Source organism: Schistocerca nitens, chromosome 3 (genome assembly GCF_023898315.1).
Source record: "Schistocerca nitens isolate TAMUIC-IGC-003100 chromosome 3, iqSchNite1.1, whole genome shotgun sequence".
Classification (NCBI taxonomy): domain Eukaryota; kingdom Metazoa; phylum Arthropoda; class Insecta; order Orthoptera; family Acrididae; genus Schistocerca; species Schistocerca nitens.
This window is the reverse complement of record NC_064616.1, coordinates 423,457,454-423,475,063: the sequence shown is the minus strand read 5'-3', so window position 1 is coordinate 423,475,063 and position 17,610 is coordinate 423,457,454. Positions and strand designations below refer to the sequence as shown.

At 36.9% G+C, this 17,610-nt stretch overlaps 1 protein-coding gene across 1 annotated transcript in view; it reads left to right on the top strand.

The window, feature by feature from the left end:
- Nucleotides 1-17,610, top strand: part of LOC126248366 (dolichyl-diphosphooligosaccharide--protein glycosyltransferase subunit 1) — an 87,109-nt gene that overhangs the window by 54,830 nt on the left and 14,669 nt on the right. The window contains exons 6-9 of the mRNA XM_049949293.1: nt 3,952-4,190; nt 4,873-4,992; nt 6,658-6,801; nt 17,439-17,563. Coding sequence (XP_049805250.1) covers nt 3,952-4,190; nt 4,873-4,992; nt 6,658-6,801; nt 17,439-17,563 — 628 coding nt within the window. The remainder of the gene's footprint in view (nt 1-3,951; nt 4,191-4,872; nt 4,993-6,657; nt 6,802-17,438; nt 17,564-17,610) is intronic.

Below are 17,610 nucleotides of genomic sequence, written 5' to 3'. Positions count from 1 at the left end.
CACAGTTCTGTCAAATCTATAATATTGATGACTATCAATTCTGGAACATCCCCCAATGTTCACCCCTTTCACTCCCTCCTACCACCCCCAATCCTACACACACACACACACACACACACACACACACACACAGTAACATCATTATCTTAATGTACTGGATCCCTTCACCTGTAACTATAATCCCGTCTTCCCCAAATATTTATTAAATTTATTAATTTTCTAATCTTTAAGAACTGTGAATTGTATAATACTTTTACATCTATAGGCCCAGACTTTTATTAAGATTATAGTATAAACTTACCTATACTGTTTTTTTCTGGGATTAAAATGTCCACTATTCCTCAATTATTCATTTGGTTCATAGACTTAAAAGAACTGTGATTTCCATATACAATACTGTAACTTAACGTCAGCTTGTAATGTTATTTTACTGCCTCAACTTAGCTGTGTTATTTTGCCTGCATTATTATTTTAGTATTTTAACTTCTGGGCGCCTTTACTTTTACATAAGTAATTCACATATATATAACAGCTACAAAATAGCTAAATTCATGAGGAGAGGCAGTGTTATAATACAGGTAAAATAACCTAGCTAAATTTAGATAGTAAGATAACATTATGAGCTTACAGAAGTTACAGTATTTTATATGGAAATCACAGATCATTAAAGTCTGTGAACCAAGTGAATAATTGTCCAGGGCTATAGACGTAAAAGTACTACACAATTCAAAGTTCTTGATGATCTGAAAAATAAATGAATTGAATAAATGTTTAGGGAAGGTGGGATTATAGTCACAGGTGAAGGAACCCTGTACATTTAAGATGATGATAATATTAAAGTACAGGTATTGTGTGTGGCTAAATTATCTATAATGAAAGAGATGTTCCAGAGCTGAAAACCATCAATATTATAGATTTGGTAGGGGGGGAAAAGAACTGTGCGCTTCATGCATTAGAAACAGGTGTTCGACCGTGCATTAGAAAGATTTGTGCATTTTCTTTCTTACAGCACTATAGCACCATATAAGTGTTACCATATTTACCTGAGTATAAGACAGCCCCCCCTCTCCCCCCATCTCCTTCTTTGAGAAAAATTTATTTTTTAACGTCTTCTGACTAATTAGATTTACAAACTTCTGTGGTGTATGGGATCTGTCTAAAAAGCTAACATTACATCTCTTCTAAATTTAAGCCATTTATTGGTTGTCTACATTTTGATAATACAAGGAGAAATAAAGTGAACAAAAGAAATTGTTAAATTAATTTTTATCTTCACTGTCTTTCTTGTGTACTTAGTCTCTTGTCTGTGGTGACACTATTTTTAATCCTCATCCTAACAGGACAGCTGTGGAACTAATTTCTCCATTCTCACAAATATTTGGCTATTTCTTCTAAATATGTTGTAATTTCTGAGGTTGCGGTTACTGTGGGACCCAAGAACACAGCCGTTTTTTACACACATAGCGAATTTCACTTCTATACTGACATGAGAACATTACGATGTGTCTTACTTTGAAACATATCGTCTGCCCACCACTCTTCCATTGGCTGTGTGGAACCAGCAGCTGACATATTCCCAGTTGTCGCTGTCATATTTCATAGTGAGTGTCAACAACGTTGCTGTGCGAAACACATAAGTAAGCCACTGGCACCATCTAGACTTTTTTGCTTCTCCTGCCAACATATATGCTATTGTTGAGATTTGCCCAAATTTGAAGTCAGTTCAATTCCGAGTGCAAATGGATTCAGGCAAAATGCAGTTTAAATGTGGTATACATTCATAAAAAGCCAAAGTAAGCAGTATATATTTTCATGGTTGGCTGCACGAAGAAATTTCTGCCTGCTCAACATTCCCATCCCCACATGGATAGTAGCTTTCGGTCAAGCTGGGTCTCCGTTATCTCTCTAACTTTCTGTGGCACTGTGCTTGAGCAACAGTGAAACATGGACAGAAATGTCTTCTAGGTTGCAGGTCATATGTGCAAACAGCAACTAATACATAAATAAAAGATTGCAGTCACTATTCAATCCAATTATCAAAGTTTAGATCGTCCTGCAATCTAGTAATGTCTGTTGGTACTATCTCCATAACAGGTCTTCCCACTGTAATCTGTTCTTGTGACAACAGTGACAGTCAGTTTAATATGATTTATTTCATTTGCTAGACATTTCATTCTGTGTTAATTTTTCCTTCTCATTTCATCTCAGTGTCATATTGTCCTAAAGCAGATACAAAGTTGTTAACAATTTTCTCCGGTTCTCTAATACATGTACAGTGACTGAAATTCTGGTTTGTCAACCCTTGTTAGTTTCTCATAACCAAATAAAATATTTTCATGGGCTCAGAATCAAGTAATGATTTTTGAATGATAAGATTTTTGTCTGTGATTGTTACCTTTACTTAAAAAACAGTATAAATTTATGTATGCAGTATCCATACATGTATGAGAACTATCGCAAACCTGTTCAAATACAATTAAAGTTTGTAAGTTGGTAAAATTTAATGTTATTTCCTCTTGTGTTTTACAAAATTGTCAATTTTTAAGCAGAGTTTTTTTATTGTAGCATTGGCTATATAGTTCATAGTTTCTCGTGTATCTCTTGCACTAGTGTAGCAAGTCAAATGTCACATGATTAATCGAGCAAGGTCGATACTGTATCAAGCACTTCGGTGTAGTGTGGAATCTAGAATCTGTTCAAACATAAGTATTGTTTGATATGCCCTACCCTTTGGGATTGTTCAAAGTAAATTTGTACAAAACCTCAATAGCCAAAGCTTTATCAGTAAATGTAAGGTGACCCCAATATTAAATTATTAAACAATGTAAAAACTTTGACCCCAGCAATCTGCGAATATAAGATGACTCGATATTTTTCGAATGACAGGTATTGGAAAAAATTTAGTCTTATAATTGGGTAAATATGGTATGTGGAATTTGGATATTTTATGTATGTATGATGTACTAGAACTTCAACTTAGTGTATAATGCATGAATGTTTATGTTGGTTTAAAGTATTCTGTTCATCCTGTTAATAATTTGCTTATGAAAATTTTAGTTTTTGGTCTGACTAATATGCCCCATGAGAAAGTCGGGCATGTTTTTAGTGCTTTTAACATGAAAATAATGTTACACCTGTATGTGTACACGAGACCTGATGTATGAGCTCTAAATGAGGCTATTTTCCTGTAACTTCTACTTCCATTTTGCATCAAGTTGTACAGTAATTTAGATGACCCATACAGGCAATCCAAAGTAGGTCCTTTTCCTTCACATAACACGTATAGGTTCCAACATCTGTACTGTAATATATTGTTGGAATAACTGTACGGACGTGGTGTAATCCAACTTTGGTTTTCCAGCTTTATTATAACACTCCATAAAAGATACCGTGACATATAATTTATCACTGGTTCTAATGTAACACATGACACAATTTTTTATGCATCTCTATTGTTTTATTTTATAGACTGATATACTCTTTTGTAATTCATACTTTGTTTTGTGGTTTCTGATATTACATGTGGCATGACATACGATGTATGAGTTTTGGTCCTCTGCTTTTAATAAGATAGAATAACAAACATAATGTCAGTGAATATTGCACTAGTAGTGCTTAATGTTATCGGTCATGCACAGATGGGATTCTAAACATCTTTGGTCATACTACAACAGCTGTACCTAGTCTGTCTGTCTCAGCTAACGGAAGTAATCATGTACACTATTGTACTGTTTTTGTGCCACATTTGCACAGAAATATGATGTATACCCTACTTGGGCCACTTTTTCATTCTCAAAACATGTTGGGTCTGTGGATCCACACAAAAAATTAATTTTAAAAATATGCCAACATTCATTTTTCATAGCATAATTATTTTTGCGAAGTGTTTACATCTTATTACTAACTGATAACTGTGCTGATGAAAAAATATATTTTAATTTCTAATTTCAGGAGATGACTATTTGCTGAAAATGCGTTTTATAGACCATGTTTTTGATGATATGATTGTGGATGAAGTGACAACCAAGGTCATACTACCTGAAGGATCACATAATATTGAAAAATACACTCCATATCCCGTAGAAACTATGCCAGATTCCCACCACTTTACCTATCTGGATACAAACGGGAGACCAGTAATTATGTGGCGGAAGAAAAATTTAGTAGAAAATCATATTCAGGATTTCAAGGTTAGCGTTAATTTTATTGGACACAAATTATATGTAGAACATTTATTCCCATATTTTTGCTGGTCTTGTAGTTCTCCAGTGATAAAATTCATTGTACTTTGTAGTGCAAGGATACTTGAGGCAGAACTGGCAAATGCTTGGATAACAGAAATAGCTCTGTGAACTGCTATAAGTCATCTATTCCAAAGATGAATGAAATTTTGCACATGAAACCATCTTTAGTGTGAAAGACATACATTTTTTTCCCAGCACAGATCAACCCAACATATTCAGTTTCTTGAATAGTATGTTTCCTGGCCCCTTTTTCCTGCCTTTCTGGCTTTCATAGGGACACTGTGATTTCATTGAGGGTTATGTGTAATCTTTGAACTATTGATTTTTGACACCTTAATTGGACCTATGGGATTTGAATCCCACTCCATCCTAATACCATGCATTTATAGTAAGTCAAGGAGTGAATTTTCCTTTTCTTTATCACATGGATGTCCCAGCCTTCCTCCCATTTTCATTTTTCCTGTTTCCCTATTGAACTAGAGTGGTGTTTTCCCCCTCTAATGTCATTTGCCAACACTGCACGATATTTGGACTGACAGGAATGCCGGAAAAAAAAATTAAGTCTACATTAATGTTAATGCAAAGCTTGCTTCATTTGTGTGGCCCTAATCGGTGTTGTTGTTTCCAGCTCCAGTACAGATTCCCACGTATATTCATGCTGCAGGAACCTCTTCTTGTAATTGTGGCATTTTACCTTCTGTTTCTGATGGTGATCATTTACGTAAGAATAGACTTCTCCATTTCAAAGGTAAGATTTTAAAATTTAGGAAGTTACACGATATGATGATGATCTGGATCTTTTTTGGCTGTGTAGTGTGGGTTAGGGCTTCAAATTTCATAGTTTAATTGTGCATTGAGTTAACTATTTGACATTTTATGTCTTAACAGTGGTATATTAACTCACACTCTGTTCTTGCATTATGGAAGTGTTGGGGTGTATTCTTACTATTCGAACATGCAGCACAGCTGAGTGTGAGCTTCAGAATTATTTACATTAGTTCATTCCTTGTTTGGTTTTTAAAGTAGTAAATCAAAGTAAAGATAAACAAAGGAACAAGATATTGCTAATATTTGGAGTATATAATTATTTTGCTAATTGTGTAACAAAGTCATCAACATGTATAAATATTCAAGTGATAAAATTTTCAGAGCAAATATTTTGGAAGTGTGTTCTTAAACAGAAAATGAAAGGGATTACATTGTGATTTGGAGATATATGTAACAGCAGCATAAGCTGTTTTGGCCTCCATTTCTACATTTATTAGTGTTCCTTATAGCTACAAAGTACAAACAGGGAAATTATTCATCAGGGTCCCTTTCTCATCACGTGTTACATGTGTACAGTCAATCTATGGTGTGCATGTTGTGACATGTGATGTCAATGGTGCAGCAAACATTCTTCACACATTTTGGCTTGTGATTTCTTTGGACAACCGTGTGATGAAAGTGGACATCTATAGTGTATTTATTAATGAAGAGAATATAATCCTTCCTGAGAAGTTGTACAAATACAAAATTCATCATTTTGAATAAACTAACACTTTTATTCCTTATGGTGTTAGGTACCACTTGAGGGTAACAAATTTTCTGTGTTAACACCTTGTTGTTTGAGCTGTCATGTTGAAAGTTAAATGTGTGAATAATAAGTAACAGATATGAGTGCATATCAAGAAGAAGTGCAAAATCATGCATATTTTGTAATTATAGAGCTTCCCTCTGGTCATACTTACACATAGGTAATCCTGTGATAACAGTACTCTGAGTAAATTGGAGGTTTAAATTTTGTCCAAATCCAGAACAGAGAAATGTTAGCTGATGGCCGTGTATAATGTGGCTGTGCCCTGATGAATAGAGATGTGGAAGATGTCAAAAAACTTGTCACAGTATAACAGTTGTTTTGGCTGCATTTTTGCGCAGCAAAATCCAAAATTTCTGTATTGTTTTCTATTATTTAATGAAGTTTTATTGGGCCTTTTGCATTGTCAGGTGCTACTAACCGTTGTCATTACTTACACACTGTGTGTGTGTGTGTGTGTGTGTGTGTGTGTGTGTGTGTGTGTGTGTCAAAGTTGTAAAGTCTTTGAAGTAATTTTTGTGAAATAGTGTTTTTAAATTTCATGTTGAGACAAGACTACTTTACAGTACTAAATGGTAAGCTTTTCAAACAAAAAATTGTGTGAAATTGTCAGTGTAATATTTGTACCTGTTAGCATACCATTTCCGCTTCATTATTTTTACAAGAGCTGCTTCCAGTCTATAAAAAATTGCTGAAACCTGTGAGCTCAGTTCATTGAGCTCTGATGCACATGGCATAAATTAATTTACATTCTTTGGTGTGTGTATGTGTGTTTTGCTTTATTTATTACTGTAACTTCTTTAGTTGTGCAATCTAAATTTGAAATTTATGTCATAGGATGAAGTGAGCGAAACTCGGATGAGAGTTGCTGGTTACTGTGAAAAAGTTTTAGCTTACCAAGACAAGCGAGCACAAACTTTTGCACGTTATGATGAACAGTTAGCCAAATTGAAAACGACAAAAGATATAAATTCCTTCCAGGTCAGTAACTGTTCTTAAAAAATTTGTAATCATATCTTCCCAATTTTTTCCTACTATACTGTAATAACTCATTGTTGTAAGATTCATTCCTGTTTCTTCATGCTTTTGGCAACATTAATGATGATAAAATAAAAGTGCGAGTGTATACCTGTCCTTTTTCCCCCCTAAGGTAAGTCTTTCCACTCTCGGGATTGGAATGACTCCTTACCCTCTCCCTTAAAACCCACATCCTTTTCATCTTTCCCTCTCCTTTCCTCTTTCCTGATGAAGCAACCGTGGGTTGCGAAAGCTTGAATTTTGTATGTGTGTGTTTGTGTTTGTTATTGTCTCTATCAACGTACCAACACTTTCGTTTGGTAAGTTACATAATCTTTGTTTTTAGATATATGATAAAATAAAAGTGTAGATTTAATGACATTTCATGCCTCCATTCCGCTATGTGATTATTAATCATGTTTAGGTGATTACTGGTCCGGTTGTGGTAGTTAAAAGTTACTAAGAATAACCAGAAAACTGAATTGATTGTAATTTCATCAGAAATTTGCACTGTCTGAAGTATGGTGAGAAATTCTGGGATGGAGCAGTATGTAAAATTAGAAGAAGGCAACACTCAGGTATAGCATATCGATGCTTGGAGCACAGAAACATGTAAGAGAAAATGACAGTCCCACTAGCTTTCGAGCACTTGCTCGTATTTCTAGCAAAAGTATGCACAACCACACAGACACCCGAATGCACACTCCTGTGGCCACTGCAAGTTCCTGTGCTCCATACATTCATCCGCTAAAGGTGAGTGGTTGCCTTTCCCTTATTTTAAACATTCTATGTGTAGTTAGACCTCACAGCTGACATTTGTAATACGCAGTGGAAAACAATTAAAGTCTTCTACATTGAGGTGACAAAAGTAATGGGAGAGCGATATGCACATATACAGATAGCAGTAGTATCGTGAACACAAGGTATAAAAGGGCAGTACATTGACGGAGCTGTCATTTGTACTCAGGGAAATAAATAGACTTTGAACATGGAATAGTAGATGGAGCTAGATGAATGGGACATTCCATTTCAGAAATCATTAGGGAATTCAATATTCAGAGATCCACAGTGTTAAGAGTGTGCTGAGAGTATCAAATTTCAGGCATTACCTCTCACCATGGCAACACAGTTGCTGACAGCCGAGAGCAGCAGCATTTGCGTAAAATTGTCAGTGCTAACAGACAGACAAAACTGCTTGAAATAACCACAGAAATCAATGTTGTACATACGGGGAACGTATCCGATAGGACAGTGTGGTGAAATTTAGTGTTAGTGGGCTGTGGCAGCAGACTACTGACGCAAGCGCCTTTGCTAACAGCACGACATCACCCGCAGTGCCTATCCTGGGCTCATGACTATATCGTTTGGACCTGGAATGACTGGAAAACTGTGGTTCGGTCAGATGAGTCTCAATTCAGTTGGTAAGAGCTGATATTAGGGTTAGTGTGTGGTGCAGGCCCTCAAAGCTGTGGACTCGAAGTTGTCAATAAGGCACTGTGCAAGCTGGTGGTGGCTCCATTATGATGTGGGTTGTGTTTACATGGAATAGATTGATCATTGACTGGAAATGGTTATATTCAACTACTTGGAAATCATATGCAGTCATTCATGGACTTCATGTTCCCAGACAGTGGTGGAATTTTTATAGATGACAGTGCACCTTGTCACTGGGCCACAGTTGTTTGCACGTGGTTTGAAGAACATTCTGGACAATCAGAGCAAATGATTTTGCCACCAATATTGTCTGAAGGGAATCCCAACGAACATTTGTTGGTCATAATTGGGAGATTGGTTCGTGCACAAAATCCTGCACCAGCAACAATTTCGCAAATATGGACAGCTATAGAGGCAGCATGGCTCAATATTCCTGGAGGGGAGTTTCAGTGGTCTGTTGAGCTCATGCCACATTGAGTTGCCTGTACTACACTGGGCAAAAGGAGGTCTGACGCCATATCAGGAGGTATCATATGACTTTTGTCACTTCAGTGTAGTATGTGGCAGAGGGCATTTTGTACGAACCATAGCAGTTTTCTGCTGTATTACATTCACATACACTGAAGAGCCAAAGAAAATGGTACACCTGCCTTATATCATGTAGGGGTCCCGCGAGCATGCAGAAGTGCTGCAACGCAACATGGCAAGGACTTGACTAATGTCTGACTTAGTGCTGGAAGGAATTGACACCACGAATCCTGCAGGACTGTCCATAAATCCGTAAGAATAAGAGGGGGTGGAGATTTCTTCTGAACAGCATGTTGTAAGGCTTCCCAGATATGCTCAATAATGTTCATGTCTGGGGAGTTTGCTGGGCAGCAGAAGTGTTTAAACTCAGAAAAGTTTTCTGAGTTTGTTGACAGTTTCATCTAGTATCGAGTGCCTCGCGTATTACTTCATTTTATTACGTTTTACGCATGACTCTTAGTATTTTCTTGTTCCTTCTCTGTTCATTTCATAGACTGCATTAACCAGATAAGTTGAGTCATGTGCTGTTACAGAATTTTATCATTCTTTTCTTGTAACACAGTGCCGCAGGTACGAGGGGCCCTCTGGCGGTCACGTTCCTCCAACCACTTCTAGCCTATGCGGAATTCTGGTGTTAGCACTAACAGAGGGTGCCGATTATGTGCAGCACTGTATTTTCTGTCATTGTGGCTTCTTTAGCAATTTCTTTTATGGTTGTTTTATATTATCCGGTGCACTATCAAAGGTGTTTATTATTTATGTCGTTTTCTAGAATATTGGCACTAGAGCATATGTCAACTACTGTTTCTTAACTCTTCCTCTTTTTAACAATCTTACTTTTGTCGTGTTCTTTTTCATTGCTTTTTATTACTGTAATGCCTTATGTGCACTATAAGCTCATTACAGACGCCAACTATTGTATCCCCCTTTACTTTTGCTGTGCAATTAATTATTGAAAACTAGTGTATGCCGACATTAGCAATATCTGGTGAACTTACAACACGAACAGCTTGTGGCTACTGTACAGCAGCTTGTTTTGTCAGTAGTGCTACTGACAACATGACCCGTGCATATGATGTCATTTATATATATTTGGCGATGCTGGTGCTGATTCTGCAGTTAACATTTGACGGGGCCACTATGGCTGCAGTACATTAGGATGTTGTTTTTATAAAACAGGTATGCCTCTTCATACTTAAAAGTGCACAAATGCGTATATTTGTCAATAGTACTTTCATTATGATCTATGTATTGTTTTTAAGCTGTAGCCAATCTGCGAGTATGTTTATGTTTTTTCTAATTTTTTGCTGCAGATCTGATGATGCTCATTGACCGAAATCGGTAACCTGTTAACAAAAAGTTTGTGACCATAGATGTAAATTAAGGGAAAAATTGTAATGCTTAAAATATGCTCTAGTGTTCTTCATCAGAAGGATGTTAGTGATATTTGCCTGTAAATTTGTGCATCCATTGTTTGAAACAGTAATGACTTGCCCCCCCCCCCCCCCCCTTTTTTTTCCCCAGTCGTGCAGGACTACTCACTGCACAAGATTTTTTTTGCAGTAGATTGGAGGTAGGAAGTGGGTTAATTTAGTGGTGTATTTTCATTTTGAATTGTCTTATTTGGTTTTCAGTAATGAGGTTGTTTATTTCTATGTCCCTCATTTGTGTGTGTCCAGCAGTAGTATCATCATGTGTGAATAAATTTTTTAACTGTGGAATTAATATTTAGACTTTTTGTGTACTGTCTTCAGTTTCAAAATGGAAGTTTTGCATCCATTCAGTGACTTCACGTTTGACCGTAATTTCTTAGGATTTTCTCATAGATTTTTCGACAGTAGCTGAAATTATTGTACGATTCATCCCTTCTTATGGATGCATGAATTGCCATTAAGTTTTCTCCTTCAGTTTTCTTACATTTTCTTTTTTAGTGAGAGTGTTATAGTTTCCGTTTTCGTTGCATTCTCAGAGTGATTTCATTGAAATGAGGTGCTTATTTGTCACCCTCCATTACATGGCGTGTGTTTGCCTTGTCCCTGGTTATGACTTCTTTGAGCTTTAACCACAGTTTCCTTGCATTTGTTTTGAAGGAAATATATGGGGTTATTTGCAGCTGAAAAGAGAAGCTTTTTTAAGTGTTAAACACTACAGTGAATGGGACTTGGAGTCTAATGATCATGTGCGTAAGATAGACTGTAACCTGACAGCGAGTGAATATTTATATACACTTTTTAATCTCATAAGTAACTGTGAGAGCATAATCTAACATGTTGGATTTGACTAATGTTGTCAGTTCACCTTGCACATAGATTAGTAACCGTCTTATCAATTTGACCAAACATGGTACCAGCTTTTTATGTGTTAGCAGATGCACCAAACACACAACCAGTTTCTTGTCTTTGGTGACCATCCAATTGGTAACACTCAGGTGATCGAGTCTGTAACCAGGAGGTCTAAAACATTTCTTTCTCATGTGAGACTGTAGACAAGTTGTTAGAAGCAGTTATCTGACAATGTGTTCAGTATTGCTTTGCAAGGCTTTGTTTTTACTGCCAATATGTATGCGTAGTTTCCCCAGTCAATAATGGAAAAATTAAAATCACTGCCGACTGTTACCATAACCTTGGCATACTTCTGTACTGCCAAGTTTCAGCTATTATTGAATGACTCAGTGACCCACGTATCCAAGTCTGATGGTTGTTGGAAACGTGTGATCGTTAATCTAAGGCCTCTGATGCTGATTACCCTTTTTGATATGAGTTTGCAGTTAGATTCATTTCAAATATAGCTAGATCTAATATTTCTGCTTGAAGACGTGAAATCTGGGACTTTGCTGAAATTACTTGACAGTTCACAACTAATATTTTTACTTTTTTACTGTTTGTAATTGCTGCCTGGTTTGTTGTATTTTGAATACTTCTGAGCCTTTAATGTTAAGATGTCTTGTAAGGACATTATATGTTTAGTAAGCCGAAACGCTGCTGTATTCAAAGACTTTTTATTACAATGTTATTTTTTTGTGCTCCATGACTATTATCAAGCTCTCTGCAAATATTGAGTTTTTTGTGCATATGTCTGTGTCTAATTGTGACTAATAGCAATTTTGTATGTATAACGTGATACTTACTTCCATAACACACCGGTCAGACACTGACAGTATTAACAATGTTTTATGGGCGTAAGTACCATGACAGATTAATACAAAATTATTATTAGTTACAAGTAGACCCAAATATGTGCATTAACAACTCCATATGTTTGCAGATGCCTTGATAATGGCCATGGAGCTGAAATAAGCCTATAGCAAAAATTTTTTATTAGTTATTGTGTTAATCTGATGGTAGTTTTCTTCTGGGGTCTTAAGAGTTTCACCTGGCATATAAGAATAAATAAATAAATGTTCATTTGACACACACTCTGCCACTCGAGCGCAATTCATTTCTGCTGTATGCTGCACACTTGATCTGTCTGGAACAACTTTAGTTGGTGGTGGCGGTGGCAGTATTTGTTGCCTTCACTGGTTCAAAGCAGGCCTCCACACTGGTCTGTCCTGTACAAGCCTTTTCATCTCTGCATAACTATTGTAGCTCATATCCATTTGAATCTGCTTACTGTAGTCCCTTTTGTCTTGCTCTACAAATACCCCCTGCCCCTCTGCGTGCGCATGCACACACACACACACACACACACACACACACACACACACACACACACACTTGATTGACTACAATTGCCAGTTCCTTTATGCCTCGGGATGTGGCCTATCAAAGGGCAATGGATTCCTTGTTTTAGTCCAATAGTACCTCCTCATTACTCATTCGATGTATCTGTCTAATGTTCAACATTATTCTTTGGCACCATACTTTGAAAGCTTCTATTTTCTTCATGTCTGCACCATCAGTGTTTCAGTTCCATACAAGGCTGCACTGAAGACAGATCCCTCCAGAATACAACTCCTAGTATTTAAATTTGTATTTGCTGTTAATAATATTTCTCCTTTTCAGAAATACTTTTGTTACTGTAATCAGCGTGCATTTTATATCATCTTTACTATGATCGTGGTCACTTACTTTTGTGCCCAAATAGCAATACTCATCCAATACTTTTAGTCTCATCTTTCGTAAGCTGATGCTCTCAGCATTACCTGGTTTAATTTGACTACGTTCCATTATCCATTTTTTAAACTTATAATCTCTTTTGAAGGCAGTATCAATTCCATTCAACATATTTTACAAGGCCTTTGCCATCTCAGACAGAATTTTTTCAAATCTCAAAATTATGATTTCTTCTCCCTGAACATTTTCTGTTTCCATGTTTTTAATTCATTTTATTCATAACTTGGATAGTGTAATGTAGGCCAAGGAATCTACAGCTGAGATCATCAGTGAACCAATGAAATGTCTGGTTTAGACCTTCCACTCGACTCCCCCCTACCACAACCCCGAAATGTAGACATCTTAATACATTATTTTAACACTTCTTTTCATCAGAGGTACCGGTAGAGTGTACCAGTGCGTACTGCCACAAATCGAGCACTGCTTACAACTATCAGCCACTTCTTTCCCTTCTGTAGCTGCCTAGATTTCAACAGTGGATGTACCACTGCTCAAGGAGGAAAAGCAGTGTCCATTGGCTGCGTCTCAGTATCAGCAGAAGGCAGTGCCTAAAACCTGTCCAACATCAGTATGGGATTTTTGTTTTGGCCATTTGCTACATACAAACTTCCCTACGAAACAACTTCAGATTTAAGGGCATCCTGCCAGCCACCATCAGGTGACTGCTTAATATTAGTTTGTAGTTCTCTGCAGATCACTTTTTCAATAGCAGAAGCTGGTAGGCTTTGTGTTTTATTGCAACAGCATTAGACCCCCCCTACAATTCCATCACTGGTGAATCTTGCAGGTATATGAAGCCTGTTAGCAGGTAGCACTGCTGCTTCCAGCTATTTGCAAACAGCTGCCAGCTCCCTGATCATGATCCTGCGAAGGCCACAATCTGTAGCTATGTCTGCCTCTTTATATAGCTGTTTTGAGACAAAAAGAAGTAAGGAAACCAAATGAAACATTAATTGCTGCTTACTTCCAAATAGGAGCACACAAAAAACTAAACAAAATGCATGCACGAGCTTCAAATTGTGGCTGCTGAAAGTGTTGTAACTAACAAGAACCGATGCTTTGGGATCTCCTGCTCTACATTTGGCACTCACTTGATACTTGACTGACAGTGTAAAGTGTAAATGAGATGTTGAGACTTCGAGTTGGTAGATGAGGCACACAAACAGAGAGTGTAATTAGTAGCAAGCTTTCTATGAAAGGCAGGAGTTCCAGGTTCGATTCCTGATCTAACATACAATTTTAACTTCTCAAAAAATGCTAACTGTAATCACTGTTCTTCATTCATAAGATGAAAAAAATGTTACATTTCTTTTTGGCACATACTAAAGTCCTTGCAGAACAACTTGATCAGCTTTGTAGAAGCTAAACTGATTGACAAGCACACAGTTAATGCCCCCTGTGCTCTGTTCCATACAGTGACAAGAACTTCATGGAAAATCCTTCAAGACATCGAATGTAATGGAAGTAATTGTTTGCATACTAGGCCTTCTGTATATTTGACGTATGATAATATTTCGCATCACTTTGCTGTGTAACAGATCAACAGACATCAGCTTTTGAAAATAAATATTATTTTAAGGGATGCAGTAAGACCTAAACAAGAAATCTGCACAACACAGTTTGGATTGTGTCAGACACTACAGGTTACCTTGATATTGCTAGATAAATGCTTGGTAACAGCAAATATTTACAGTGCACTTCAGGCATTTAATATGAAACTGATAAAATGGGAGAGTCAGGTGGCAACTCCTGAAGAACAAACCTAAATTGATATGTAGTTGTTTGTCTAGTTCTGCAACTGAAACTTATGATTAATTCAAAGATTTGAAAAAAGAAATTTGTGTCATTTAAAAATTTCCTGACATTTTGAGTGTTGCATAATAATTTCAGCAAAACTGCTGGATGCCCATAATTTTTTGCCACAGTGTTTTGATCCATTGTCTTCTGACTAGTGTTTGATGCAAACAACCTGGGCCCCTGACACTCAATATTTATTGCACAATAATGTTGCCAATCAAATCTGGAAAAGTGCAAGGCCAAGAACAGCACAATAATATTGGCACAATATTTATGCCTTCATAGTGAACATGTTCACACTTGATAATGTGACAGTCGTATGTATTGCAATTGAGTTTCTTGTCTTCTCGCAGAACAAAAGCAGAAATTATGCAGAATGGATTAAACAAGTCAGGAAAGCTTCCAGTAAACATTTCAATGGACCAGGGATCTTTCATTGGAGTATAGATTCATAAAGTACCGCAACAACTAATTACAAATTAAACAAGTGAGCTGTGTAATTTGCCATGTGCATGTGCTGTTTTCTATGTACTCGTAGTTCTATACTATAAAAACTGTTGCAAACAATATATAACGGTTATTTACTGATTACTAGTTGAAAATGTGTGTGATCATATGTCCATGATGTGACAACAGTTGCAAGGAAATTAAGTGTGTGCTTACTGGACAGCTGAACAGACCTTATTTGACAATTCTGAAAACTGCTACAAGCAAAATAAATGTTATTTACTTTTTCTCTTCTTTATGGAAATTCCTTTGGGGTAAATTGAATGCTTCTTGGTCTCTGCAGTAAGTGCTATTGATTGCGTAGTACTATCCTCACTCGGTACAATACATTACACAATATATTCAGTGAGTGTCAGTATTTTTAAGACCCCCTTAAGTAAATTGTGTAAACTTTTAGTCCCGCTGTCAGATGCTCAATATTATTGTGCAGTACTGAATATTGAATGTATGAGGGTCCCTTAATTCTTTGACTACTGCAGACGAGTGAACTCCTCATGCTCTGCTGCTCCCCAGGTACTGAGGACATGTTTAAACACGATCTCGCAGTTGTCCTTAAGGGCTATTGATGTATTCTACATGTCCTGGTCTGCCAACCCTTCCACTGCTGTGGAGGAGTTACTTCCATATCTCAGTGAATAAAAGGAAGTTGAGTGTTTATCGTACAACACAAGTGCCTCTTTGCGTTCTATCCTTTGCAAAAATCTTGTTTTGATATCGTGAACCGTAAATGAAATATGACGATTGTTATGACCACGATTCCCGACGTGCAGGGGCAGAATTGGGCGCACTGTGTGCAACCATCCTTTGGACATAAAAATGAATATCTTGAGAATGAAATGTGATATCATTGTGCTCTCAATTTTAAATAAAATTTCAATGTGTTATCTACATTTCAAACACAGCAATGTACGAGCTCAAATGAACCATACACAAAGTCTAGGAAATGCCTTTCTACCTTTGCAAATTCTTTAAAATTTCATGGAGTGCTTTACTTAATTTGATGCTGCACTGTAACTATGACTAATAATGAAAAGAAATTACATCCTTTATTGAGTGAAGATAGCAGATGGCAAGTCATGCAAAAATCAAATTTTTTCACTGAGTAGTTTTTCTTAACATCAGGTAACAAGTATTTCATAGTGGTTGGAATGCTGCCTCACAACATAGGTAGTACATTAGGGGAGCAGTGACAGTGATGAGAAAGCCTCACTAAGCATGGATTAATCCAGAGAGCACGTCTGTAGCTGTGATAGGGTTCAGGAAAATATTGCCCTAAAACATAGCAATATTTCAGTTGGTGTGTGTGTGTGTGTGTGTGTGTGTGTGTGTGTGTGTGTGTGTGTGTGTGTGTGTGTCAGCACAACTATGAACTTCACTCCTTCCATTATTTGTATTCCACCCACCCGGAACTTTGTAGTCTCATATTAAGACTTGTCCCATTCACATGTAATCCTGTAGTTGTAGGTCATCATTGACACAGCCCAAAAGCACTGAAGTGGTTTCTGCCAGAAGCCAAAAATCACTTTAACTTGAAGTTTACTCACTACTCTACTCATAACAGTGTGTGCCATCATCCTCTTTTTTGGTATTCCTTTTATGCAACTGTATTTCATGCTGTATCTGACAAGACATATTTCCATTTTCCATGAGCATATCTCCATCTGAGATGACGTAGGCTTGATTAATTGTCATTTTGAGAAGGCCCATTGTCTTTGCTGGGCGGTGGCAACTAGTGTTCAAGAGTGTCTTAAAGAATTTCCGTTTTCTTTTGCTATTTATTTTTTCATCATTTGTTGTCCCCATACAAATTATCTGTTTTATTGTCGAGGTTACTTTGGCATCCTCCACATTTTGTAAGCTCTCACGTGTTAAACAAAATGCTTTCGTTTCCAGATAACTTGTTTCCTTACTCCAAATATAGCAAATTACTGTCAAATCGTTATATTTTCCCGGATTAATAGGTGAACAAAGAATAAACTCTCAAGTGTAAATTACTGTTAACTGCAGCTCCCTCACATCTTTTATCGCTTCCTTTATCTGCACTTCTTTTTTTCCCTACATATGTAGCATGTGTTTCTCCTGCACTCCATTGCCCCGTCTATTATGGAACAGCAACTTCTGAGTGCTTTCAGTCTCCAGACCAAGATTTCCAGTCTAACCTAGTCAGTTATCCACATAAGAGAAGCTCCTGATTTTGTAATAAACATTTTTCTTTTTCAGAGTGCAATGAAAAGTATAAATCAAGAATATAAGGCACAAACATCAGCCATTGCTGAGCTGTTATTGAAACTGAAAGATGCACCAGATATTGTTGAAAAGGTTTCTGAGCTGCAGAAAGCAGACAGGTAATATATTTTTTACTTAACTGCTAAATAGCTTGCATGTAATGACT